The sequence below is a fragment of the Mirounga angustirostris genome, unplaced genomic scaffold (genome assembly GCF_029215605.1).
Source record: "Mirounga angustirostris isolate CCGP_5_RB_7025 unplaced genomic scaffold, mMirAng1.0.hap1 SCAF_8, whole genome shotgun sequence".
NCBI lineage: Eukaryota > Metazoa > Chordata > Mammalia > Carnivora > Phocidae > Mirounga > Mirounga angustirostris.
The window spans coordinates 50,941,618-50,964,700 of NW_026991716.1; the positions used below are offsets into that span (position 1 = coordinate 50,941,618).

The 23,083-nt window shown below is 36.7% G+C and overlaps 2 protein-coding genes across 4 annotated transcripts in view; both read right to left on the bottom strand.

Moving 5' to 3' along the window:
• Nucleotides 1-2,820: 2,820 nt before the first annotated feature.
• COL21A1 (collagen type XXI alpha 1 chain) overlaps nt 2,821-23,083 on the bottom strand; it is a 183,911-nt gene continuing 163,648 nt past the window's right edge. For all 3 annotated transcript variants that reach the window (XM_064597717.1, XM_054505414.2, XM_064597716.1), the window contains 11 exons: nt 22,832-22,885; nt 19,676-19,729; nt 17,986-18,057; nt 16,249-16,284; nt 13,335-13,379; nt 9,620-9,652; nt 8,903-9,049; nt 8,759-8,813; nt 7,855-8,055; nt 6,996-7,073; nt 2,821-5,095 (listed from right to left, as the gene is read on the bottom strand). In XM_064597717.1, the coding sequence (XP_064453787.1) occupies nt 4,908-5,095; nt 6,996-7,073; nt 7,855-8,055; nt 8,759-8,813; nt 8,903-9,049; nt 9,620-9,652; nt 13,335-13,379; nt 16,249-16,284; nt 17,986-18,057; nt 19,676-19,729; nt 22,832-22,885 (963 nt within the window). In that variant the 3' untranslated portion in view covers nt 2,821-4,907. The remainder of the gene's footprint in view (nt 5,096-6,995; nt 7,074-7,854; nt 8,056-8,758; nt 8,814-8,902; nt 9,050-9,619; nt 9,653-13,334; nt 13,380-16,248; nt 16,285-17,985; nt 18,058-19,675; nt 19,730-22,831; nt 22,886-23,083) is intronic.
• LOC123837824 (large ribosomal subunit protein uL30m-like) lies at nt 9,900-13,313 on the bottom strand. Its single transcript, XM_045867046.2, is given in 2 exon segments — nt 9,900-10,365; nt 10,368-13,313. Coding segments are annotated over 2 exon segments (483 nt in total). The 5' UTR covers nt 10,423-13,313; the 3' UTR covers nt 9,900-9,937.

Consider the following 23,083-nt stretch of genomic DNA (forward strand, 5'->3'; position numbering starts at 1 on the left):
TCAGTTCTCCAGATAGGATACTCCCGTCAGCGATTTCAAATGGTCCTTTTCATCTAGGATACCAATATGGGACTTTTAAAGTCTACTTATTCAAAGTTCCTCTGTGAAAACCTACTTTTAGAAAGGCGGAACCCAGAAATAATTTAGTAAGTAGAAACAGCAATGTTCTTTATTTCAAATGTGTTCTTTGGAGCAAGATACAATTTTTCTACATACATTTTAAGATTAACGTTTTGTTAAGATATTCTAGAGAAACATTTACAGCTCAATTTAATAAATGTTGGGCTTATTTCTGGTCTTTTCCTTTAAAATTACTTTTAATTGGACAGACTTTTAATTGAAGTGTCCCTCTGTGCTCCCCATCATGCCCCACAGTCCTCAGAGAGTAGGCTCTTAATGCTTTAGCCACAGAACTGCTCATCTCTTGTGCTGACATTTTATAAAATCTACTGTTCCAGGATTATAGTACATCTGGTTTACTCACTTGTAAACTCTAGATAGTTGTAAGGGCAGCTTTCTGCCTGCCCTGGGCACAAAAAAACCTAAAACACCAGCCAGCTGGCCAGATCTACAACTGAGGAATACCAGGTCTGAGCTTCACGCCTCTCCTTTGACAAGAGTTATCAGACTGAAGATATAATCAAAGCTCCTAGCCAGAGCACTTAAACTAGATGAGCTGAATCATACAAAGATAAAACAGATAAGCCAGACATCAAAATATAAACAGCTTCATTAACTGGCTTAGGTGTTCAACTTACAAAAATGTTATGATTTTTTTCTTCTTTGGATTAATAGTTTTGAGGATATAAATCTAACCATGCTTGCAAAACTGAGAAAATTTTCACATTAAATATATATAGTGATAGTTTATATGATTAATGCAATAAGAAAAAGGTTATCATAGCTAGGTTCTGTAGAAGTGATTATATGTATTTTGCTGCCCTCTACTGGGGATCAAAGAATGACTTTTCAGTTCCATCTCAATTAAAACCTTCTTCACAATGGAAATTAAATAATTACCTGGTGAAGTTCTAAGAACCAAGGATAAAAAGAGTTAATTAAAAAAATACAGTGAATAAAATGCAGATAAAATACCCCAAAACTATAAACCCCAAGGGCTTGTTGGGGTTTCCCCCTCAATTGTTCCTACTTTACATTTTCGACCAAGATGATCAAAATCTGGCAGACAGCTTTTATTGAGAATTATCTTTACCCTTAAGACTGAGAGGTTCATTCTGAATTGCAATTAGTCAGATTAATCAGTTTTATCAGTGTGAGATACACAGATATAAAATCTTTTTAATAGCTAAAATTTCATCTCAAGATGTGCTAATCTCACACCATCTGTATGGTTCTGGTAAATTAGCTGACTTTATTCCATGAAATAATTTTTTGTTTCATCTCATTTAATCCTCAAAATACTAATTCTTACTATTATACAAGTACTATTAATATTCCCCATTTAACATATGAAGAAATCTAGGCATGAAGAACTAGATAAATTTTCAGAAGACTCACTGGAAAAAGGAAGTAGGGATTTGAATCTGGGCAAACCCACTACAGAAACCATGCTCGTTGTAACTACAGTGAAAGAGTTTGCATGTAGCATGGTGCTGACACACGATTACAATGCATATTGTCCTTGCACGACAAAATCATTCACCTATTCATTTCTGAAAGTCAGTGTAAGATGGTTAATCTCAAATTTGTCCAAGGCAAAAATATATTAGGACATAACAAATACCATGATAAACTAGAGAAATATTTCACCTTGAAATATTAATTTTAAAAGTAAGGATACTAAAAGTAACATGGTTTGTATTCTACGGGTTTTATTCTCAGAATCCTCCATGTTTTTTCTAACCACCCTCCCTCCCCCAGCCTTTACTCGTTTTCATTATCTTGACATGACTTGGTTATGTTTAATACCTCCTAGCCTTTCAAATATCAGTTTATAATCTTTGCTTGCTTTAGGACATTTTTTTTCCCTACCCTCACATCTTTCCTATGAGCTTGGGCAGCAAATAACAAAATGCTATTTTGTTATGGCAGTATACGACTGGTGGGCTTAAACAACAAAAAGTAATTTTCTCACAATTCTAGAGGCTGGAAGTCCAAGATCAAGGTGGGCTACCTTCCTGGCTTGTTGTCAGTCACCTTATCACTGTGTGCTCACAGGACACTTCCTGCATGCATGTAGAAAGGGAGATTTCCCTCTTCCTCTTCTTATAAGGGCATCACTCCTATAGGATTAGTACCCTATCCTTATGACCTCATTTAACCTGCATGACCACCCATAAGCCCTATTTCCAAATATGGTCACAGGGGAGTTAGGGTTTCCATATATGAATTTGGGAGAGACACAGTTTAGTCCATAGCGTTTTCTTCTTTCTTAGAATGAATGTATTGGAATCACCTGTTTACTTCCCTGCACCTCATTACGCAGGAACCACCTCAGGCCAGACAGTGCAACTATATTTCCATTGTATCCTTGGCACGGTTCCTGCCACTCAAAGGCCACATGGTCAATGGTGCTTGAATGAATGAATAGGTACTAACTACCCTGTTCTGCTCCTTTACCACTGTCTTAACAGGTATTGCCATAATTAGCTGGGGCTTAGGCATAAGCAGATACCCAGAGTGACAGAACATCAAAATAAGCCTTATGCTATGGCTGGAACAAAAAAGACAAAAAACAAAACAAAACAAAACCAAAACAACAACAACAAAAAATGTGTTGGCAAGAATGTGGAGAAAAGGTACCCTTGTATACTGTTGGTGGGAATGTATATTGGTGTAACCATCGTACAAAATAGTATGGAGATTCCTCAAAAAATTAAAAATAGAAATACTGTATGATCCAATAATTTCACCATTGGATATTCACCCAAAGAAAACAAAAACACTAATTCAAAAAGACATATGCACCCCTACGTTTATTGCAGCATTATTTACAACCACCAAATTATGGAGGCAACCCAAGCATCTGCTGATAGATGAATGGATCAAGAAGACGTGGTGTACATATATGCAATGGAATATTACTCAGCCATAAAAAAGAATGAAATCTTGTCATTTGCAACAACATGGATGGGCCTGGAGCATATTATGCTAAGTGAAATAAGTCAGAGAACGACAAATACCGTATGATTTCACTTGCGTGTGGCATCTAAAAAACAAAATGAACAAACAGAAAGCAGAAACATACCTATACGTACAGAGAACAAACTGATAGTTGCCAGAGGGGAGATGAATGGGAGGATGGGAAAAATGGGTGAAAGGGAGTTGGAGATACAGGCTCCTAGTTACGGAATGATGAAAGGTACAGCAGAGGCAATACAGTCGATGATACCATTACGGCAGCGTATGGGGACAGACGGTGGCTACACTGTATGTTTTAGCGTTGTGTGGTGACAGACGGCGAGCACAGCACACCGTACAGACCTGCTGAATCACTATGTTGTGCACCTGAAACTAATGTAACACTGTGTGTCAACCATACTTCAATAAAAAAAGCAAAAACAACAAAAAACAAGCCTTGTGTCAACTCTGCTACTGAATGTTATGAGGTCCTCATCAGAGTGGTAGAATGACACGTCAGTTAAACTAAACACAGATCCACAGCCACTCTTGGGCCAGGAAGGAGATGCTGCACCATATCTTTATGTGAGTAGCATACCAACCGAATTTCTAAGTTCTTATTTCAGATGAACAAGTTTGTAGAGAATAGGGTAAATAATAAAGTATATCCACTGAATAAGTGACTATGGGATATGGATACTATACTCCTCCATCAGTTCAAATTATGTATAAAAAAGAAACCACGGCAAACAGGCCTGTACAAAACTTTATTGTACTTTGAGTAACAAGCATGTAACAAAATTTAGAGCATGATTAGGATGAAATATCTCAAACATGTGCCTTACAAAAGCAGTAAGTACAGTACACAAAGACTGTTCATAATATTTTAAAGTCTGCTAAAAATATCAACATGTACTAGGAGCTGTGGAGTTATCTTTCCTTTTGACTAGAGCATTTATTCCCATTAGCTTTGCTACAAATCAAAGTTAACATATAGGAACATACACATATAATAAGTGAAATGGAAGATGAAGGCATACAACAAACATTCCAATTACTAAGCAAATGTGAAGAATGAAGTCTTTTTAGCATTCCTGAACCTGCATTTCCTTGGAACATACTGACCAGGTACAATGAAACTTTTTTCTAACATATTCTTAACGTGACACCATTTTGACCATTCCCCATGTAATCAATACTGTCTCTCAGCATAATTTGAGGGTTTGCACATGTACTTAAGGAACACTTTCATCTCATTCAGAGGTGATCATTCAAAACCCTGAACACCCACCAGTCCACTGTCCCTCCCCAGTTAGGACAGACACCGGAGTAAGTGGCAATACAGTCGGTCCTAGCCGAGTGTCAGCCCTGATGTTCTTTCCAACGACACCAGACATGTGTTTTGGCTAATGTGACAAGCATGTGCTATGAGATATGAAACATGAAATTCACACAGACATGAAATTGAACCCAAATACTCTGCTGCATGGAGGCTGAATGTGAAATATTTCACAGTGACTGAAATTGACTGGTAACAGGCAATGGCGGGTTTTTTTAATGTTCAACTTTGATTAAAATAAATGGACTTACAAGAAACCCTTGAGATTTAGTTAATGCTACTAATCTAAAGGCTCTTGAATTACTGCAGGGTCTCTAGAATCAGTATATGTGACCTTTTATATATTTTTCCTTAAGAAAAAAATAATAATAAAAACACCGAGGTACTTTAGTTCCTTTTCAAGGGATTACTGTTGTTATCTTCCTGAGATGCAAAAGACCACAAGAGAAAAGCACCATGCCTAGGTTGCTGAGTGAGGCATCAGACACTAATAGTTTGGTCCTTTTCTAAATGGATCTCTTCCGACAATTACACTAAAACATAGCGATGGATCGCAGATGCCAGGGGGTCCTGGTTGCCCTTGGATTCCAGGTTTTCCATGATCTCCATCTTTGCCTGGGAGACCTGGGTCTCCTGGAGGACCTTCTTTGCTTATTCCAGGAGGGCCCTCCGGACCTAAGATGGGACATGAGCAATATATGAACAGAGGAGTTTGGTTGTTGATGATGATAGAGCTGATTCTGTAAGAAATTTAAACTGAAAAAAAAATTTTTTTAAGTTTTACGTATTTGCACAGATGTGAAAAGAGGGGGGACTCTCTTGCTAATCCTATATACCTCCCATGTGGAAAAGAACTATTCAAAAATCATCAGCAATTTTTATAAAACTGGGCTAAGCTATATTAATATAGCAATCATGCTGATTAGGACACAGAGCTAACATTCTAATATTTTAATTGGTGGGCTGCCCAAACATTTCTTCCTTCCAGCATATCTTCTGTCAATATCATTATAAATTTGCAAGTGAACAGATCAGTGATCTAAAACTTTACTGTCACTTTTGTGCCATATTTGCAGTTAAATGACTATTCTCATTAGACACATTTTTAAGTTTCCACACTTAAATACAGTCACTACCATGCAATAATTGTGATCAACATACACACAAAGGTGTGATAGCACTCATTTGTGAATCATTGCCTAATTAGTTCAATTAGCATGCTCAAAGGAAGGAGAGTTAACGTAGGATTTTGGCCTTTTAAAAAGTTGATGACTCAAAAGAACAAAATATTCAGCTTTTGAAATGGGGCAGAGTAGTCTGAGGCACTATTACTAATCATTCCTGCTGCTATTACTAAGAAACATTTATTTAGCACTTAACTACAACTGTAGATACTGTTCCAAGTATTTTACATAAAGACTGTTGAATCCCTTGACCCACTCAAAAGCTTCTTGAGGTAATAACATCTACAATAATAAGGGGCACCTGGGTGGCTTCGCCAGTTGAGCATCTGACTTTGGCTCAGGTCATGATCTCAGGCTCCTGCAATCAAGCCCAGCATCAGGCTCCCTGCTCAGCGGGGAGTCTGCTCGTGCATGCTCTCGCATGCGTGCTCTCTCTCCCTCTCTCAAATAAATAAAATCTTTAAATAGTACATTTATTGAAAACATGAGGGCGCCTGGGTGGCTCAGTTGGTTAAGCGACTGCCTTCGGCTCAGGTCATGATCCTGGAGTCCCGGGATCGAGTCCCGCATCGGGCTCCCTGCTCGGCAGGGAGTCTGCTTCTCCCTCTGACCCTCCCCACTCTCATGTGCTCTCTCTCATTCTGTCTCAAATGAATAAATAAAATCTTTAAAAAAAAAAAAAAGAAAAAAGAAAACATGATTGTTATGCACTGTTCCAAATGCCCTACGTGTATTAACTCACATCATTTTCCAATAATGTCATGAGGCACATAACATCTCATCACCATTTCACAAATGAGGAAACGGAGGCATAACAAAGTTAAATAACACAGCTAGGAGCACCTGGGTGGCTCAGTCGTTAAGTGACTGCCTTCAGCTCAGGTCATGATCCCGGGGTCCTGGGATCGAGCCCTGCATCGGGCTCCCTGCTCCGCAGGAAGCCTGCTTCTCCCTCTCCCACTCCCCCTGCTTGTGTTCCCTCTCTTGCTGTGTCTCTCTCTGTCAAATAAATAAAATCTTTAAAAAAAAAAAAAACAACATAGCTAGCAGAGGGTGACTTAAGAGTCCTCCATTCAGTTATTCTGCTTTCTTGAGAATCAAAGATTGAACAGTGATACACACTAGATAAACATGGGTGACTAAAACCATTCAAGAACTAATCTACAGAGTGGTTTTCTAAGGCATCCAAATGATAAACAAGAGAAAATCCTGAGTGATTCATGAATATGATAGAGGAAGAAAAGTCTAGGAGTTAGAGCTCAATGTGTTGAATGTGAAACATTCAAAAAAGGAAACAAATGTCTTGATTTTAAATTTTTTGACATAGGTTGGTGATGATTTTCTTAAAGCCAAATGTGCAGCAACACTTATGAGCATATAACAAGTCTTACCTGGGGGACCAGGAGGACCTTGTCCTCCGGGGTACCCAAACCCTTGGTTCCCTTTTGCCCCATTTCTTCCTGGTAGACCTGCAGAGTGTCAAAGACAGGAGTAAGCTTACTTTTCCTATAAAATCACTTCCTCCTAGATTGTTTCTTTCAAAGCTGTTCATACACACATTGACAGAAAAATAAATCTTTTAAAAATAGCTTGCCATTTATTATTTCTCATGGGAAATGGAATTTTTGAAGCAAAAATTTCTAAAATTATCAGTGATCTAGAAAGATGTAACAAGGATTACATATTAAAAAGGAAAATGGCTTGAGATTATTAGCCCTTTCTCGTAATCATAGTTGTTTATTACTGTGATTGAACATCTAAATTGTTCATATAATAGTAACTGAAAAGGGAAGTATTATCAAATGACATTTCATATAAACATTCAAAGACAGAGAAGTTGTGGACCATTAGGAAGTTTGGTTGCAAAACATAATTTTTCCTGTAAGAGAAAAAAACCTTTTCAATAAGGTAACAGAAGTTACTGAGGTCAAAATAAAGGAAATAGTGTCTGTGTCTTTCTATTTAAAGACCTTCTTAAAGACTCAGGAAAAATCTCTAAGTGCATTGTCAACGTTTTCTAATTTGTCACTTCACAAGCTTTAAACTTTAACCTTTCTCTACTTCAGAATATTGCTTTAAGAAAATAGAAAATTTGCTTAACTAGTTGACAAATTATTTAGAGACTGAAGTATACAAGAGCTTTCTGTCATCATAAAAACAAAGATGAACCCTTGCCTATTAAATCAGTTTAGAGGGTGAATACAAACCATACCCTTTTTTATTGTTTGTTTGCTTATGCACATAAAGTACCTTTTAATCCTCTGGCACCTGGACGTCCAGGAGCACCCACTAACCCAGGAACACCATCTCTTCCTGGCAAACCAGGAAATCCTCGAGGACCTTCCGGGCCTATGGGACCAGGTGGCCCAGGAATACCAGGGGAACCGTGCTGGGACTGGCAATGATCACAACTATGAATTCTTCCACTCTGAAGTAAGACTGGTAGCTGAGCTTAAAAACAAAGAAGTCCCACCCCTTATGTTTAAATGGCAAATGTGCATTAGTAACATCTCTACTCATTTTTTACAATTTACAGATGCCAATTGGTCTGTTGACCAATAATTTCACTTCTAGGAATTTAACTCTGGAAATACTCAATGGTCTGTGTCATCATTTTATTGTAGCAATTGCTTAAAATGGGAGGGAAAAGTGAAAACAAACCTCAAAAAAGAAACTGGCAAATTGAAGACATCCATATTTATGAGTTAAATTTTCAGAATTATGTCAGAAAAGAAAATTTAATTCACAGTGAAATCATGATAAATTTCTTTATTAAAAAGATTACAAAAGAGAACATATAATTTTCATCTTCATAAACATACTCATCTAGAAAAAAAACGGGTTTATAAATGTCCTTTATTTTCTTATCTTACTTATATCTTTTATAATTTCTACCAAGAATCTGTACTACTTTAGTAACTTTAAAGTTATTAAAATCTGTTGGAGGGGCATCTGGGTGTCTCAGTTGTTAAGTGTCTGCCTTCGGCTCAGGTCCTGATCCCAGGGTACTGGGATCGAGTCCCACATCGGGGTCCCTGCTCCGCGGGAAGCCTGCCTCTCCCACTCCCCCTGCTTGTGTTCCCTCTCTCATGTTGTCTCTCTCTGTCAAATAAATAAAAATCTTTAAAAGAAATAAAATCTGTTTGAGACTTACCTCTTAATACATCAGTGCAAACTTGTCGAATAAACTGTTCTGAAAATTCTCTCCCCTGCATCAAATTATTTGGCATTATAACATGTACATACCAAGTAAAAAGCAATGAGAACACAAGAACTATGGAAGAAGCAGAATACGTACAGGTTTCCCATCCAATCCTGGAGGTCCCTGAGGACCTGCTACCCCACGCTGCCCCTGGGGACCCACAGGCCCCATCAGGCCGTCCATCCCAGACTCTCCTTTTTGTCCAGTGGCACCTCTGACACCAGGCTCTCCCTTTTCACCTCTCTGAAATCAGAAGAAATCTTTAAAAGCTCTATTTAAATGTTTCAGAAGGTATAATTGCATCACAGAATTCCTTAAGGATATGCATATGACTATATACATAGGTATATATGATGTACATTATATAGGGAACAGCTGTGAAATGCTGTTATTAATCAGAAGAGAAACTTCATATATTTATCCATCCACCCATCCCCCCAACTCCAAAGATATCCTCTCTTCATTGAGCGTATTGTGTAGGCAATACGTTTAGTGCCAGAGAAACAGCAAACATGACACAGTCCTGTTCCCAAAGAGTTTAAATTCTAAAGAGACAAATACAGAAACACCATGTTCTTTGTTGAATATATGCAGGAAAAAACTGAGCTCCTAATCTAGAAGAACCATTAATGTTCACAAATATGTAACATTTCGTAACTAATTCAATGAATCCACATATTATGAAAATCACTATTTAAGAACTGAAGAACATGAAAAGCATTTTGTTTGTGATGTCAATAGCTAGATTTATACAGCATTGAAAATTGAAGCAATAAGGACTGAAAAGAGAGCATAAGACATGAAGAAACATACCTCTCCTTTTGCACCATGATGGCCTTGAATTCCCTTTGAAAATTAATAGGAAAAAAAACTATAATAACTGTGCAAGGTACAGTACTAGAAATGTGGCATGCACTTTTTGCCACAGGTTTAATCAAACTTTAGTTTTTAATTTGAAAAGTACTGATAGAATCAGTGAAAGAATTACACATGATACCTTTTTTGGTTTTTTGTGTTTTTTTTTTAGCCAGTGAAAAGGACTAGTATCTAAAATATGTTTTAATGAGAACACTTTCTCACTACCTTTAAATAAAAATGATTTACATTTTTTAATATGAAACTGCTCTGGCCTTAGGATTTAACTGCTTCCTGGCCTATGGGGTTTAGATGCCACCGCACCACTAATTCCCAAGTGCTCTTGAGGCACGTGTTAGACATGTCCTCCTCTGCTGGAAGTCCTTGGGGCAACTTCAGGGGCTGGATCCTTATCAAATGTTTAACCACTTTCAGTTTTGCGTTCACTGAAGGGATATTCCTGTGAACTCGAGGAGTATGTGCTTTTTCTAATCCAAGCATCTTTATTATATCTTTTCCCCAATATGGACGTCTTTTTGTACTTTTTATTCTGGTAACAATATGCAGTTTATGAGGGTGCTGTGGATCCCCACCATATTTTTCATGATCTGCAGGTGAAGGCTGAAATACTTTATCTGGAATTCTTGACTTGGTAAATTTGTGATGAATCCAATCCGTGCAAATAAGAGACTCCACACCTTTGTCACAGTTTGGAGTCTGCCTGGGGGCCTCTGAACTATGGAGCGCAAAATCCCTGCCATGAGTGTGGTGACTGTTCTCTTCTGAGGCGAATGATAGAAGAAAAGAGGAAAGATCACCAAGCGCTACATTCAACCCCAGCCGTCACAGCATGTACCAACTGCGACGCTGCGCACTTTTGATCCGGCCACGTCCCGCCCATTCAAGGGCCATCACCTTTTTTGTCTTTTTAAAGGAGACTAATGACTAGGCAATATGCTAACTGGGTAATAGGAAAATGTGAATTTATGTAACTATTTCATTCTTAGATATGAATATTTTTATATATGCAGGTCAAATATGTAGGTTAGAATGGGATTCTAGCTGAATTCTATTTAAATTCTATTCTGATTTTTAAATACGTTACTACTTTAATGGAAATTAAACTCAAATCAGGTAAGATATATTTAGTCTTTTATTTGGTGATTAAATGTTCTATTTTCCCAAGTTTATGTTCTTAAAATTAAATTTCAATTGAGTACTATTTGTAAAAGATGAGTTAAAGCAAATATGCCATTCAAAATGATTACTAGGGAAGAAAATACCCATCTGTCCTATACCTAAACCATTCACAGCTGGTAATTCAGAGATTAGAAAAGCCATGTGAGGTATAAATGGTATTCTTCCCCAAGTGATACACACCCTGGGGAGCCCACACAGGAAACTCACCCACCGTTACAATCATTGAATGCATCTAGATGGCTCTATTAAATTACTTCCCACTTCTAGTTGGGAGTTCGTTACAATGACACATTACAGGTGATAAGAACTTTCAAGAAAGGCATTAGAATTTCCCATTTTTGAAATTCCTTGTACACTCAGGCTCTAAACTCACCCCATACCAGTTCAGGAACAAGGGTGGAGCTCACACGTACACAGGCAGGATTTCATGATTCAACTTTACAATTAGAAAGGGTGTTCCACAATTCAATACAAAATTTAGCATATAACATTTCACACTATATATTTTGCGTTTGAATATTTATTTGGCTTCATCTCTAGGTTCCGTGAACAAAGATACCCAGATTAGACAAAAGGGAAGACAAATTAGGGAAAAATCCATGTATGGCACAGAGAAAGGCAGATTCTCAAATCAAAATGAGAGCATAAAAACACCAAGTTTTCATGTAAATATAGCAAGTAAAACACTGTAAGACTATTCTTTAAATATTGAGGTTTCTGAAGAAACGCAGGGGTGTTCCCTACCAGACATAACCCTACAACCGGTAGCTTGGGTAAGAAGAGAGTTCAGTTTGCACAACTAGAACTGAATTAGAGCTGAAACTGAAAACAGCTGTCATCTGAGAATCCACCAGGATGATCTCATGAGCGAAACACAACACAAAAGCCAAGAAATCACACACTTGCAGCACTTGGTAAAATGACAGGTAACTAGTACTGTTTATTTAAAGAGCTTGGGACAACTATTCGGCTGCTGAAAAGCAAGAGTTGCTCTGACCCCCAGGTACTCCCTGAGGGCTCAGAGTTCCTGGTGGTGAGAAATGCAGCGGCCAACAAATCTAGGGCAGAAGCTTTCTAGGGAACTCAAATCCTGCCCAGGGAGCAGACCGCTCTTTCCCTTGAGAAGTGAGGGAGAAAAGAAAACATGTTAAGGGAACTGTGGAGAGTGTCATCCGGAAGCCAGTGACCTAGCGAAGTTGGGAGCTCAGACTCGACAGGAAATAACCTTCTTTTCAGACAGTTACTGTAAGAATTTGGGGGGAAAGGCTTGAGTTGCAGAGGTTGAATGGATGAAGAGGTGAAGGTCCTCCTATGAGTACAGCTGTTTAAACATATTGTGTGATTAACTCAGGGAAACCAAGGGGGCAAGTCTGTGTTGTCTGTGAGGAGAAGGGGGACAGAGCTGGCTGTATCATCAAGAGGATCGGAGTCAAGTGGAGGAGCATCAAAATCAAAAGACACATTTTATTGAACATAGTTGTATGCAGGCAAAGTCGGGCCATTTCTCCTCTTAGTTACTTCTGTTCTTGGTGTTAGCTTCTAAATTCTCAAGTCTCCTTAATACCAGCACTAACCTTCCATCCTCTATTATAGATAACCTTGTGACCATATGCTTTCAGACCTCGCCCCCATGGTCTCTCACTTCTCCAGCTGAGGGACACAGGGACCTCTGTCCTCAAAGACACCACTCAGTTTTATCCCCCTCTCTTCAGAACCAGTGTAATTACTGAATCTCTTGAATGTCACATTTGAAAGAGGTCTACCCCACCAGGGGACTCATGTGTACACTTTGCCCTTCCAAGTGTGGACCAAGTTGGATCTGAGCTCAACTCTCAGCAATTCAGCAGCACGCAAACTACATCAAGTACAAATCATTTGTAGGCCTCTTTTGGCCCCATTTAGCTCTGACTGAACTTGCAGGCCATATGGCAATCTCACTACAAACACTACTTAGTGAGGAGAGTCTAGACAGGGAAGAAGCAAAACAATTTTACTATGAATCTATTCCGTAACACAGTCCCTCAAGATAGTATCTAATTAATCTCCAGCGTAGTAAATTCTATCTCTGAACCCATAAGAGGGAAACAAGTACCTTCCTCCCCTCCTAACAGGCTTCAACTACTCGCATGTCAAGAAATAAATCAAGACTGAACAGTAGATACGGAGATACTGCCATTGGATGGCTGCCTTTGGCCAATAACTATTCCAAGACAGCCATTCACTTGACCAGAAAAAAGCATGGAAAAGCAAGTATAACCGTCACCAATCAGTACAGAAAAATGAAAATATAAGGCAAATGACTAAAGCCAACCATTATCAGCATCACCACCTGACATTTTCTTCCTCGCGTGCTTAGAGTGTGTACTACATCTGCCGTTCTTCCCACTCATTTCCATTTGCAAGTAACCGGCTCCCAACACCATCCAGTTATGTGATTCATTATTTCATTGACCATCAGGGAAAACAAAAATACCTGTTGCCCCGGGATCCCTTCTCTTCCATTTTCTCCCTTTTGGCCCTTTAAAATTTAATAAAAATTATTGATTAGCTTGCACACATATAATGCAATCACAACTAAGACACAAACTATGTATTAACCTGTGGTTAAGAAGAAATGTCACCAAACCAGTGATGCAAATATATAAAATGATGCAAGAGAGGAAGAAGTCTCTCAGAGGAAGAAAAAAAAAAATCAACCCTAATATTAACAACATGAAAATAATTTAAAAATCCAATGGCTGTGGACATTTTGTTAATTTCAATGACATAACTATGTTCAGTGCTGACTATACACATGCCAAGACAAGAAGACATCTTTAAAGGAATTTTTAAAAATTAAAAATACACTACAAAGTGGAATATTACTCATATATTTTGAAAAATGGAATCTTGCCATTTGTGACAACATGGATGGAACATGAGGGCATTATGCAAAGTGAAATAAATCAGAGAAAGACAAACATTGTATGATTTCACCTATACATGAAATCTAACAAAATAAAACAAACAAACCAAACCGAACCAAAAAACCTAAGCTCATAGATACAGAGAACAGAATAATGTTTGCCAGAATGGAGGGGTGTGGGTGAAATAGGTGAAGGGGGTCAAAAGACATAAACTTCCTGTTATAAAATAAAGAAGTCCTGGGGATGGATGTATAGCATGGTTACTACAGTTAATAACACCATATTGTATATCTGAAAGTTGCTAAGAGAGTGATTCTCAAAAGTTTTCATCAAAAGAAAAAATTTGTAACTATGTAGGGTGATAGATGGTAACTAGACTTATTGTGGTGACCACTTCACAGTGTATACAAATTTTGAATAATTATGTTGTACACCTGCAATATAGTTGACCCTTGAACAATGCAGAGGTTGAGGGCACCAACCTCCCTCAAAGTCAAAAATCTGTGTATAACTTTTGACTCCCCCCAGAGTTAACTACTAATAGACCACAGTTTACCAGAAGCCTTATGAATAATATAAACTATCAATTAATACATCTTTTGTATGTTATATGTAATATATCCTATTCTTACAATTAAGTTAGAGAAAAGTAAATGTTAAGAAAATCGTAACAAAGAGAAATACATTTATGATACTGTACTATATTTATTGAAAAAAAACTGCATTTAAGTGGAACTGGGGTGTTCAAACCGACATTGTTCAAGGGTCAACCATATACTATTATATGTCAATTATACTTCAGTATGATGAGTACCATAGAAAACATTTTGCATGAAGATCTTTAAATCAGGACAAATAAGAGAGGAAAATTAATAAAGATATAAACACATTTGTCCCTTTAATAAATACTTTTGGATATCCATCATATATAATACATGGTCCTAGCCCCTAAAGCACTACTTCATCCCTATGTTGGACAAGATAATTAGCAATTTCTAGGAAAACAAATACCTAGGTAATATAATCAATGAATGATCTAGTGACTTAAATTTTAAATCACTCTTGCATCGTGATTTATTCACTTACTTAAGTGAATTCCTAATATTTATTGAGTGACACCTATTTGCTGGCCCAGAGGGACACTGAAACAAAGATATTGTTTACCTTCATGTTGCTTACTGTGTGGTGGGAAAGATAAGCCATTAAATCAAGAATAATGAAAATGCATACTTAAATATCTGGGCTGGATACTACCGGAACAGGAAGGGGTATCTGACAGAAGGGGCATCTTATAGGGTAGGGAAAAAGACTCAACCTTAAATGACCAAAAAGAGTCAAATAAGGAAGCACTTTCCGGGACAGACTTTATCTTGAAATGTGTGGGGCACCACGGAAGGATTCCTGAGCAGATGTGTAGCTTAGTTATTGCATGCTGGTAGGAGCATGGGAGGAAGGAAGGAGACTGCACTCAAGGGACCAGTGAGGAGGACACTGCAGTAATCTGAGAGCCATGACAAGAAATGATTAGGACAGTGTGGACAGGAAGAAGGGGCCAAGTTCCAGAGAGACTTAGATGTGAAACTGCTGGTGGAGAGAGAAGAGAATGAATTTTAAGATAACTTTCAAGACTTTTTCCCCTCAGGTCATTACACAGTGCTACCAATTACCATGACAAAGAACAGAGTAGGAGATGGTTTATGGGGAAAGGTGACAAGTTCTGTTTTGGACACGTTGATGTGCACATGAGATATCCAAACTCAGTACCAAGAAGGAAATTGGAATATGTCGGTTTAGAGCCTCACAGACACTTCCTTAAAATTTGCCTCACTCTTCATTTCAAAATTAACTTAAAGACATCATAATAATACCTGAATATCTTCAGTAAAAGAAATTGAATCAACAGTTGAAAAACAATTGTTGAGACTCTAACCTTAGTAGAGTCTAACTCTACTATTACTTCAATTTGTAATTTCCTTTTATGCCTCCAGAAATTCTAGAGTTCTTTGCCTTTGTTGCTAAGACAGCCAAATGAAACATGCTTCTAAATCATTAGATGTCCTCAGCCTGATTTAATTTTGTGGTATAATTCTCCTTCCATCTGTTAGTTTGAACATGTTTTATATTTGGTGTTAATGGTTTCTTTTCGAATTGATTTGTGCCATAAGCCATTTCAAAGCATTTCTGGAAACATACATACTTTCCATAAATATATAAATAAAGATATTAGAAGTAATGTAATAAAATCTATAACTGTTTTTGTTGAACTATTTGGTTCCCAAGTTTTCTACAACACTGAAGTGAAGAAGAATCTTAAAATGAGATTTGATGATGACTAAAATGTTTAGAAGACAGGAAGAAAGCTGGGAATTAACAATTAGATACTGATGGCAAAACAGGAAGGAGTTGGAAACCACGTAAGAACTAAAAAGAGCAAAGCCCTGATTTTATTGTCAAACAAAAATAAAAAAGCCAGCAACATACCTGAATGCCTCTTTCACCTTCACTTCCTTTGTCCCCCTGCAAAAAAGGCAGTTTAATGTTTAGCATAATCTAGGATCTTCTGTATCCTTTCAAATAAACATTTTTCCACAAGAAAAAAATATTTGGTCTCATACAAATTCCACAAGTTATAAGCAGAAGCTGATTCCAAAACAGTATTTGGGAAGAGAGTAAAATCGTATTATGTCAAAATGATGTTCTAAATGAACACTGTCTTGTGCTCTTACATTTGAAAGGAAAATTGACTACAATTTCTATTTTACCAGGAATAAGACAATTTTCTGTATTGACCACCATCTGAGGTTAAACAAACATGAGAAAACTCATTTTGACAACTGTTGCTTTATTAAATCAAACTGAAAATCTTCCATTGAGCCAGTTGTAGCCACACATTTATAGGACGCAATGAAGTAGAATATTATGTTGAAATGGTATTTTAGAAAACATATGCTTCAAAAATGAATTTGGGGGGATATCCATATTCCAGAATAAAAATAAAAATCCTAGGATTTTTTCAGCTAGAGGAGATATTCGAGATCAACTAATTCAATGTCCTGGTTCTTACAAGGACATGAATATGAATATGAATTAATATAATGAATCTGCAAATCAAGAAAGATAAGCACTTGCCCTAAGATGAACCTGGACACTGTTTCCAAATTTCTTTTCTACCTTACCATGCTCTCTAAACAAAGAGCGAGTTTTGTGTTTACAACAAACAAAATATAGGTGATCTTTTAAAGGGCAAGTTTTGAACACTAAATTTCTCTAAATCCAAACATATATTCACAGGTTTACTTAATATGCACTAAGTTTCTAACACTTCATTGCTGCTAAGTGTCATCCCTGTCTCTCCTGTGTTACCAGCTGCTTAATGGAAAAAAAAGGTCAAGGATCATACTAGTTATAATAACCTAGGGGCCAAGTATATAACACATGAGAAACAGAAAATTGAAATGGTAGAAAAACTAAAACAGCAAGGGATATATAGATGAAGATGTAAGTTAGTATCCTTTCCAGAATAAAAGCCAGGATATTTACTTTTATCCTGAAATGTATGTATTTGCAGTGGGATTGACTTCTGTGACAAATGGGCAGTTAGTTGTGTCTTAAAACCCCCAAATAATATTTATATAGATATAGCTTCAGCCTTCCTTTACTTGAGAGAGAATGAACCTAAAGTGTTGCTCTCTTCTCTCACCAAATCATTCTACATCAGTATACATGATTTGTATTTTAAACTCAAATTCATTTTAAATGAAATTCTATGTAATACACTCTTTCATAAATAGGAACTTCATGGTCAAACATTCTGGGTGTAATTTTTATCTTTTTACACTTTTGCCCCAGTTTTGGTAACAGTAATGTTTACATTTCGGTAAGAATGCCTGACATGGAATACTTTTCCTACAAAATTCTGATTCATGTGGACTGACAGCAAAGCAATCTGAACTGAGAGGATATTACTTAAGGATATGTTTCCATTTTCTGAGCTGCATGCCTCATCCAAGGCCTTCATCTAGGAGACCATACCCATATAGGGACATGAAAGATACCACAGCTATGGACATGGTGTGGATCAGATCATACATATACAAATATAAAAGTCAGCTTATCGTTAAAAGTATAATCAGTCCTACTATGATACTTTCACAAAAGGAAGACTTACATGCTAAAAAGCTGATTAAAAGTTAATTATATCTCCTAAATAATGCATACCTTTTTTCCTTGAATTCCAGGTAAACCCAGGTATCCTGGTTCTCCCGGGAGACCTACTGCTCCTTGTTCTCCCTAGGTAACATAGAAATTACATAAAGATTGCAAACCTACTGCTTATGAAAAACACCACTGTTTTTATCCCTACATATATCTCCAATTTATAATCCATGGTTACAAAATTAGTTGACATTTAGAGTTATTACTGCAGACATAGTAAAGAATGAAAAGATAACTGGAGTCCTGATAACACTTCTTACACTTTTTCCTATCTTTGCTAGTTAAATTATTCTGATAGCAATGTTTTAAAATTTTATAAATCTTTGTCATTTTTATTTTATTTCATAGCTTCAACCAGAAAGTAAATAATAAAGTAGTGATAATAAACAAAGGTATCTTTTGTTTTATTAACTTTCTCTTCTTCCTTGAAACTGCTTATTCTCATATTGCTACTTTAAAGAACCTATTTTATTGTTACAAAACTGGTGAGTAAATAGAACTAAAATTACTGAAAATCTCATTACTGTTTTTGCTTTTTATAGATTTTCTCTCTACCTCTCACAAGCACACAATGAACAATTTAGTTACTAAGATTTGCTCAGTATGCATGCTTCATTTTAGAATGTCTTTTACCACAAAATATATTAATACCGCGATGTTCTTCATATGCCGTTATGTTTTTAAAACATAATTTTAAATACAGAATAGTACTTAACTGTATTGATTTACCATATTTGTTTTAATAAAATGCCAATTATTAAACATTAGTTTTCACCATTTTTATTTTCATAAACAATATTGGGGTGAACATCTTTGTAACTAAATAGTAAACACACTCATGTTTTTTTCTTTGTACGTAAGGAATACTGTTTTTTAGAAGTAAATTCTTGAGCTATTTCCAGTACAGGTAATATTCCACAACTTAATTCCTCCACTCTCCATCATCCCATGGATAATCCCAAGGGATTATTTCCTTTATGAAATAAAGATTGCTTAAAAGTCTTACATAAGGAAATTTTCTGAAAGTTATAGTGATGATGTGTCAATGACATTTAGGTCATATCTGTAAGATATAGGATGGAATCCTGAACTTGCTTCATGGTTTTTTGGTTTGCGTTTTACCATTAATTTCAAACTCTATCACATCAACTAAAGCTTACTCTCTTTTGTGGAAAGAGCTTTGTCCTCTTTACTTATTATGCCCATTCCTGAACTGTTGAATATTACTGGAGATTGTTAAAGGCTTGAAGAGATTTGAAAATCCTATTGAAATAAACATCAACCACTTGGTTTGGAGGAAACTGGTATAAAGGGCTCTGAGACCCCACACTAAATCCCTTCAATCAGCATACAAAAAAAAATAGCACCACTTGTGAGAGCCACACACACTTTCCTTCAGTTACAGAAGACAGTGATATTCTCTGGACCAAAGAGGAGGTTCATATTAGCATATGGCTTTTACCATTTCTAGCAAAATCAAGCCAAAGGGTAGTTTATGTCTGTTAACCCAAACTATGATAAAGTGTCCAAAAGACAAATGAAATCTCGCATTGGCCATTTTCCTTCATGTTTGTTAATTTTGTAATATAGATAATCCTTCATTTCATATAACTTTTCTTAAGGGATACATCAAATAATGAAGGGGACTTACAATTCTTTGAATATATTTGCAAATGCCTCAAATGATAATTACCTTTAGTCCAGAAGCCCCAGTCATCCCTTTAAGTCCAGGTTCACCTTTATTTCCCTGTCAATGCATCAAACCATTTGAATTTTAAAAAATATAGTCACAATGTATCTGATATAAACACTTAAGAGAATACATTTAAAATAATTTTTACATTTTCAACTCTCCAACTGTTTGAAACATAGACTCTGTATGTTAAGCCTACTTATTAAGAAAAACTCTCTTGGGCAAGGAATGAGTCCCCATATTTATAAAGCTTTCTAAAAGCATGTTTTAAAGCTAGCAGCTACAAGTAAGGGACAAGCTACGAAACCTCAGGAACCAGTGCTAATTAGCTGGGTCTCCATACTCCACAGACCAGAGCCATGTATTTTAACAACGTCCTATACACTGAGAATCTTCATCTTTGCCCTGTTTCATTTTCTCAGCATGACTCACCTTCAGCATGCAACTGACGGAAAGAAAATTAGCTTCAAATGTACAGTGGCTTTTTTTTTTTTTGAAAAAATATGAATCAGAAAATGTTTACTTCGTGTTCTTTTTCAGGATTCGAGTGCAGTCCTTTCTAATAGAAGCTGGGAGGGCAAGACCAACTTGACAGGGCAAAGAATATAAAAATATAAAAGGGGTTGGGTATATATAGAGAGAACACATCTGCTGGCTAATAAGGGGAGACTGTCAAAGATAGTGTTCGTTTTCAAATATACTTTGATACCTAAAATCCCAATCTAGTCTATGTCTGGCAAAAGCAAGAGCCAAACTGGGTGTACTAATAAGTAAAGGTAATCAACTTCATTTTCAGCTTTTGAAAAGTTTTCTAGGTTGCTCATGTTGAAACATATGAACACAATATTTGGACTTAAAGCATTCAGCACGTAACAGCATTATTAAGCCATTGAACAATGGTTCCATAAAATTTCTACTTTTACAAGTGATTAAGCAGAAATTCACAGAGGTGACAAGACTTGCTGCAAGTTACAGTTACAGGACTTGATTATGTTAACATATCTTAATGTCATTTAGATAACAATTTTTAAAACTAGAATATAGTATGGCTTAATGGCTTTTTTAAAAAAAAAAAGGTATTATAAACCAAGTTAGATGTTTTCTAAAGATTCACCATAGAGTTTCAGCCTTGTCCTTGCCCTATTTAATACAACTTTTTTGTCCCACCCTAAAATTCATACCAATTGATATTGAAGGCAGAGTTGACAAACTTACTAGTTGACAAAACAGGCAGAGATAAACTAACATGGAGGTAAGTAAACTATGGCCCATGGGCTAAATCCAGCCCAATGCATGGTTTTGTAAATCGAGTTTTGCCAGAACACAGGCACATCCCACACAGTTAGTCCATGGCTGCTTTTGCAATATAATAGCAGAGTTGAGAAGTTGCAACAGAAGCTACATGGCTCTCAGACTAAAATATTTACTATCTGGCCTTTTGCAGAACACCTGAGCTAATATACTACATGAAAAAGAGTTGAAGTGTCTCACTGAAAAGATTACATTCAAGAGGTATAATTTTAACACTTTGAATCTATTTTTAACAAAATAATTGCACAAGTACAAGATGAGAGAAAACAAACTTTACAGTAATTCATGTAAAAATAAGCAAACTGATCCTGGAAACAGCCATATCAGCTTTCCCAGCCATATCAGCAGAATCTACTCAAGTGGTGGATGCCATACAGTATTGTTCTAAACTCTTTATGAAAATTCCAGCAGATTTAATGACCCCTAGTTCAGTGTGAGCTAACAATGTGAAGTGGTTGATAAAAACAAGCTGATGAAATCTTAGGCTGAATTCATAAGAATTAGAGCATCCAGAACACCACGGGGGAGTCCACTGTACCCCAATTACAACTACTATATATCTTCTTTTTTTTTTTTTTTAAGACTTTATTTATTTGTGTGAGAGAGAATGAGAGAGAGCACATGAGAGGGAGGAGGGTCAGAGGGAGAAGCAGACTCCCTGCCGAGCAGGGAGCCCGATGCGGGACTCGATCCAGGGACTCCGGGATCATGACCTGAGCCGAAGGCAGTCGCTTAACCAACTGAGCCACCCAGGCGCCCTACTATATATCTTCTTAACTCTGTATCTTCTTAGAAAATGACTTTGAGATATTGTGCAGGATCTCCACTTGGTAAGGGTTTTATACCAATTCTGTGCATACTTACTACTGCTAGGACACACAATACTCCAAGGATTCACAAGGATCCACCACTGGTGAAAAGGCAGCTACTTTTCCCTCATCACTGGGCTCCCATGATGTTTTATCCTATTTCTTTCTCTAAGTAGTTTTGAAATTAAAAGTAGAATAGATTAGGTCATCTACTCATCTACTCGTTTTGTATCCCAGGGTCTATTCCCATGGGACAACGTCTAGTTAAAGGTTTAATTCTTCCAAAAGAGCAATTCCATCATTTCCTTTTGTAAGGTTGTCCTACATTCTACCATTAAATAGTTGAGAATAGTTTGAGTCTAGCCAGAACATACTTGATTTGAGCCTCTAATAAACAAAGAAAAAAAAAATAGCTGTCTTAGCACAGGATTCCATATACATAGAAAATGGTCCAACCATGGTATTCAGAGTATCAGTTCTATCTTGAGAATAACCTAACCTGACATCCTAAACATACTTGTCAGGCTTGCCTGACATTTTTTAAAAATGAAAGTAAAGATAATATACTATCTTACCCACAGTTCTGAAGGAGAGAATGCCTAATAAAACCCATGACAAGGCATTTTACAACAAAAATTCCATATACATTCTACCAAATAAAAATATCAAGATGATGACTCAGGAACTGGTAAAAAGTTACTCTCAATCCTAACTACTAACCCTCTCCATTTGGTGGGGTTTGGCACCAAACTCCATACAACTCTACACAGTCCTCAGTGCCCCTGGGATGATGAGAGAGGAGGAGGGGCTCAAGTAGTGAGAGATTCCGGACGTTTTCCTGCTTAAACCAGACCTGCTTTACATCAGGCTGTTTTTATATGCTTAGTTTTTGTTCTAAGATTTCATTCTTACAAATGACTGTTCATAGAATTAAAACCACATTTAAATAAAATCAGTATAGTTAAAAGTTTTCCTGAGTACATAAATGATCATTTTCCATAAAGTTTTCTATCTTATTTAGTTTCATTTTGTTTACCTTAGATCCTGGTGTTCCAGGCTGACCGGGCAAGCCATCATGTCCCATCAAACCCTACATTTTTAAGTGGAAGTTTCAAGAGTAATTTAGAAAACAATATTAGAAAAATATTAAATCAATTTCCAAGGTACACATTCTCAAAATAATCTGCTAAAAAATAATACAATATGGGGAAAAGTTTCCCACATACATCCAAATAAAGGATAATAAAAAATCTACGCAAGATAGCATGAAGGCCAGCAAAGCCCTCCT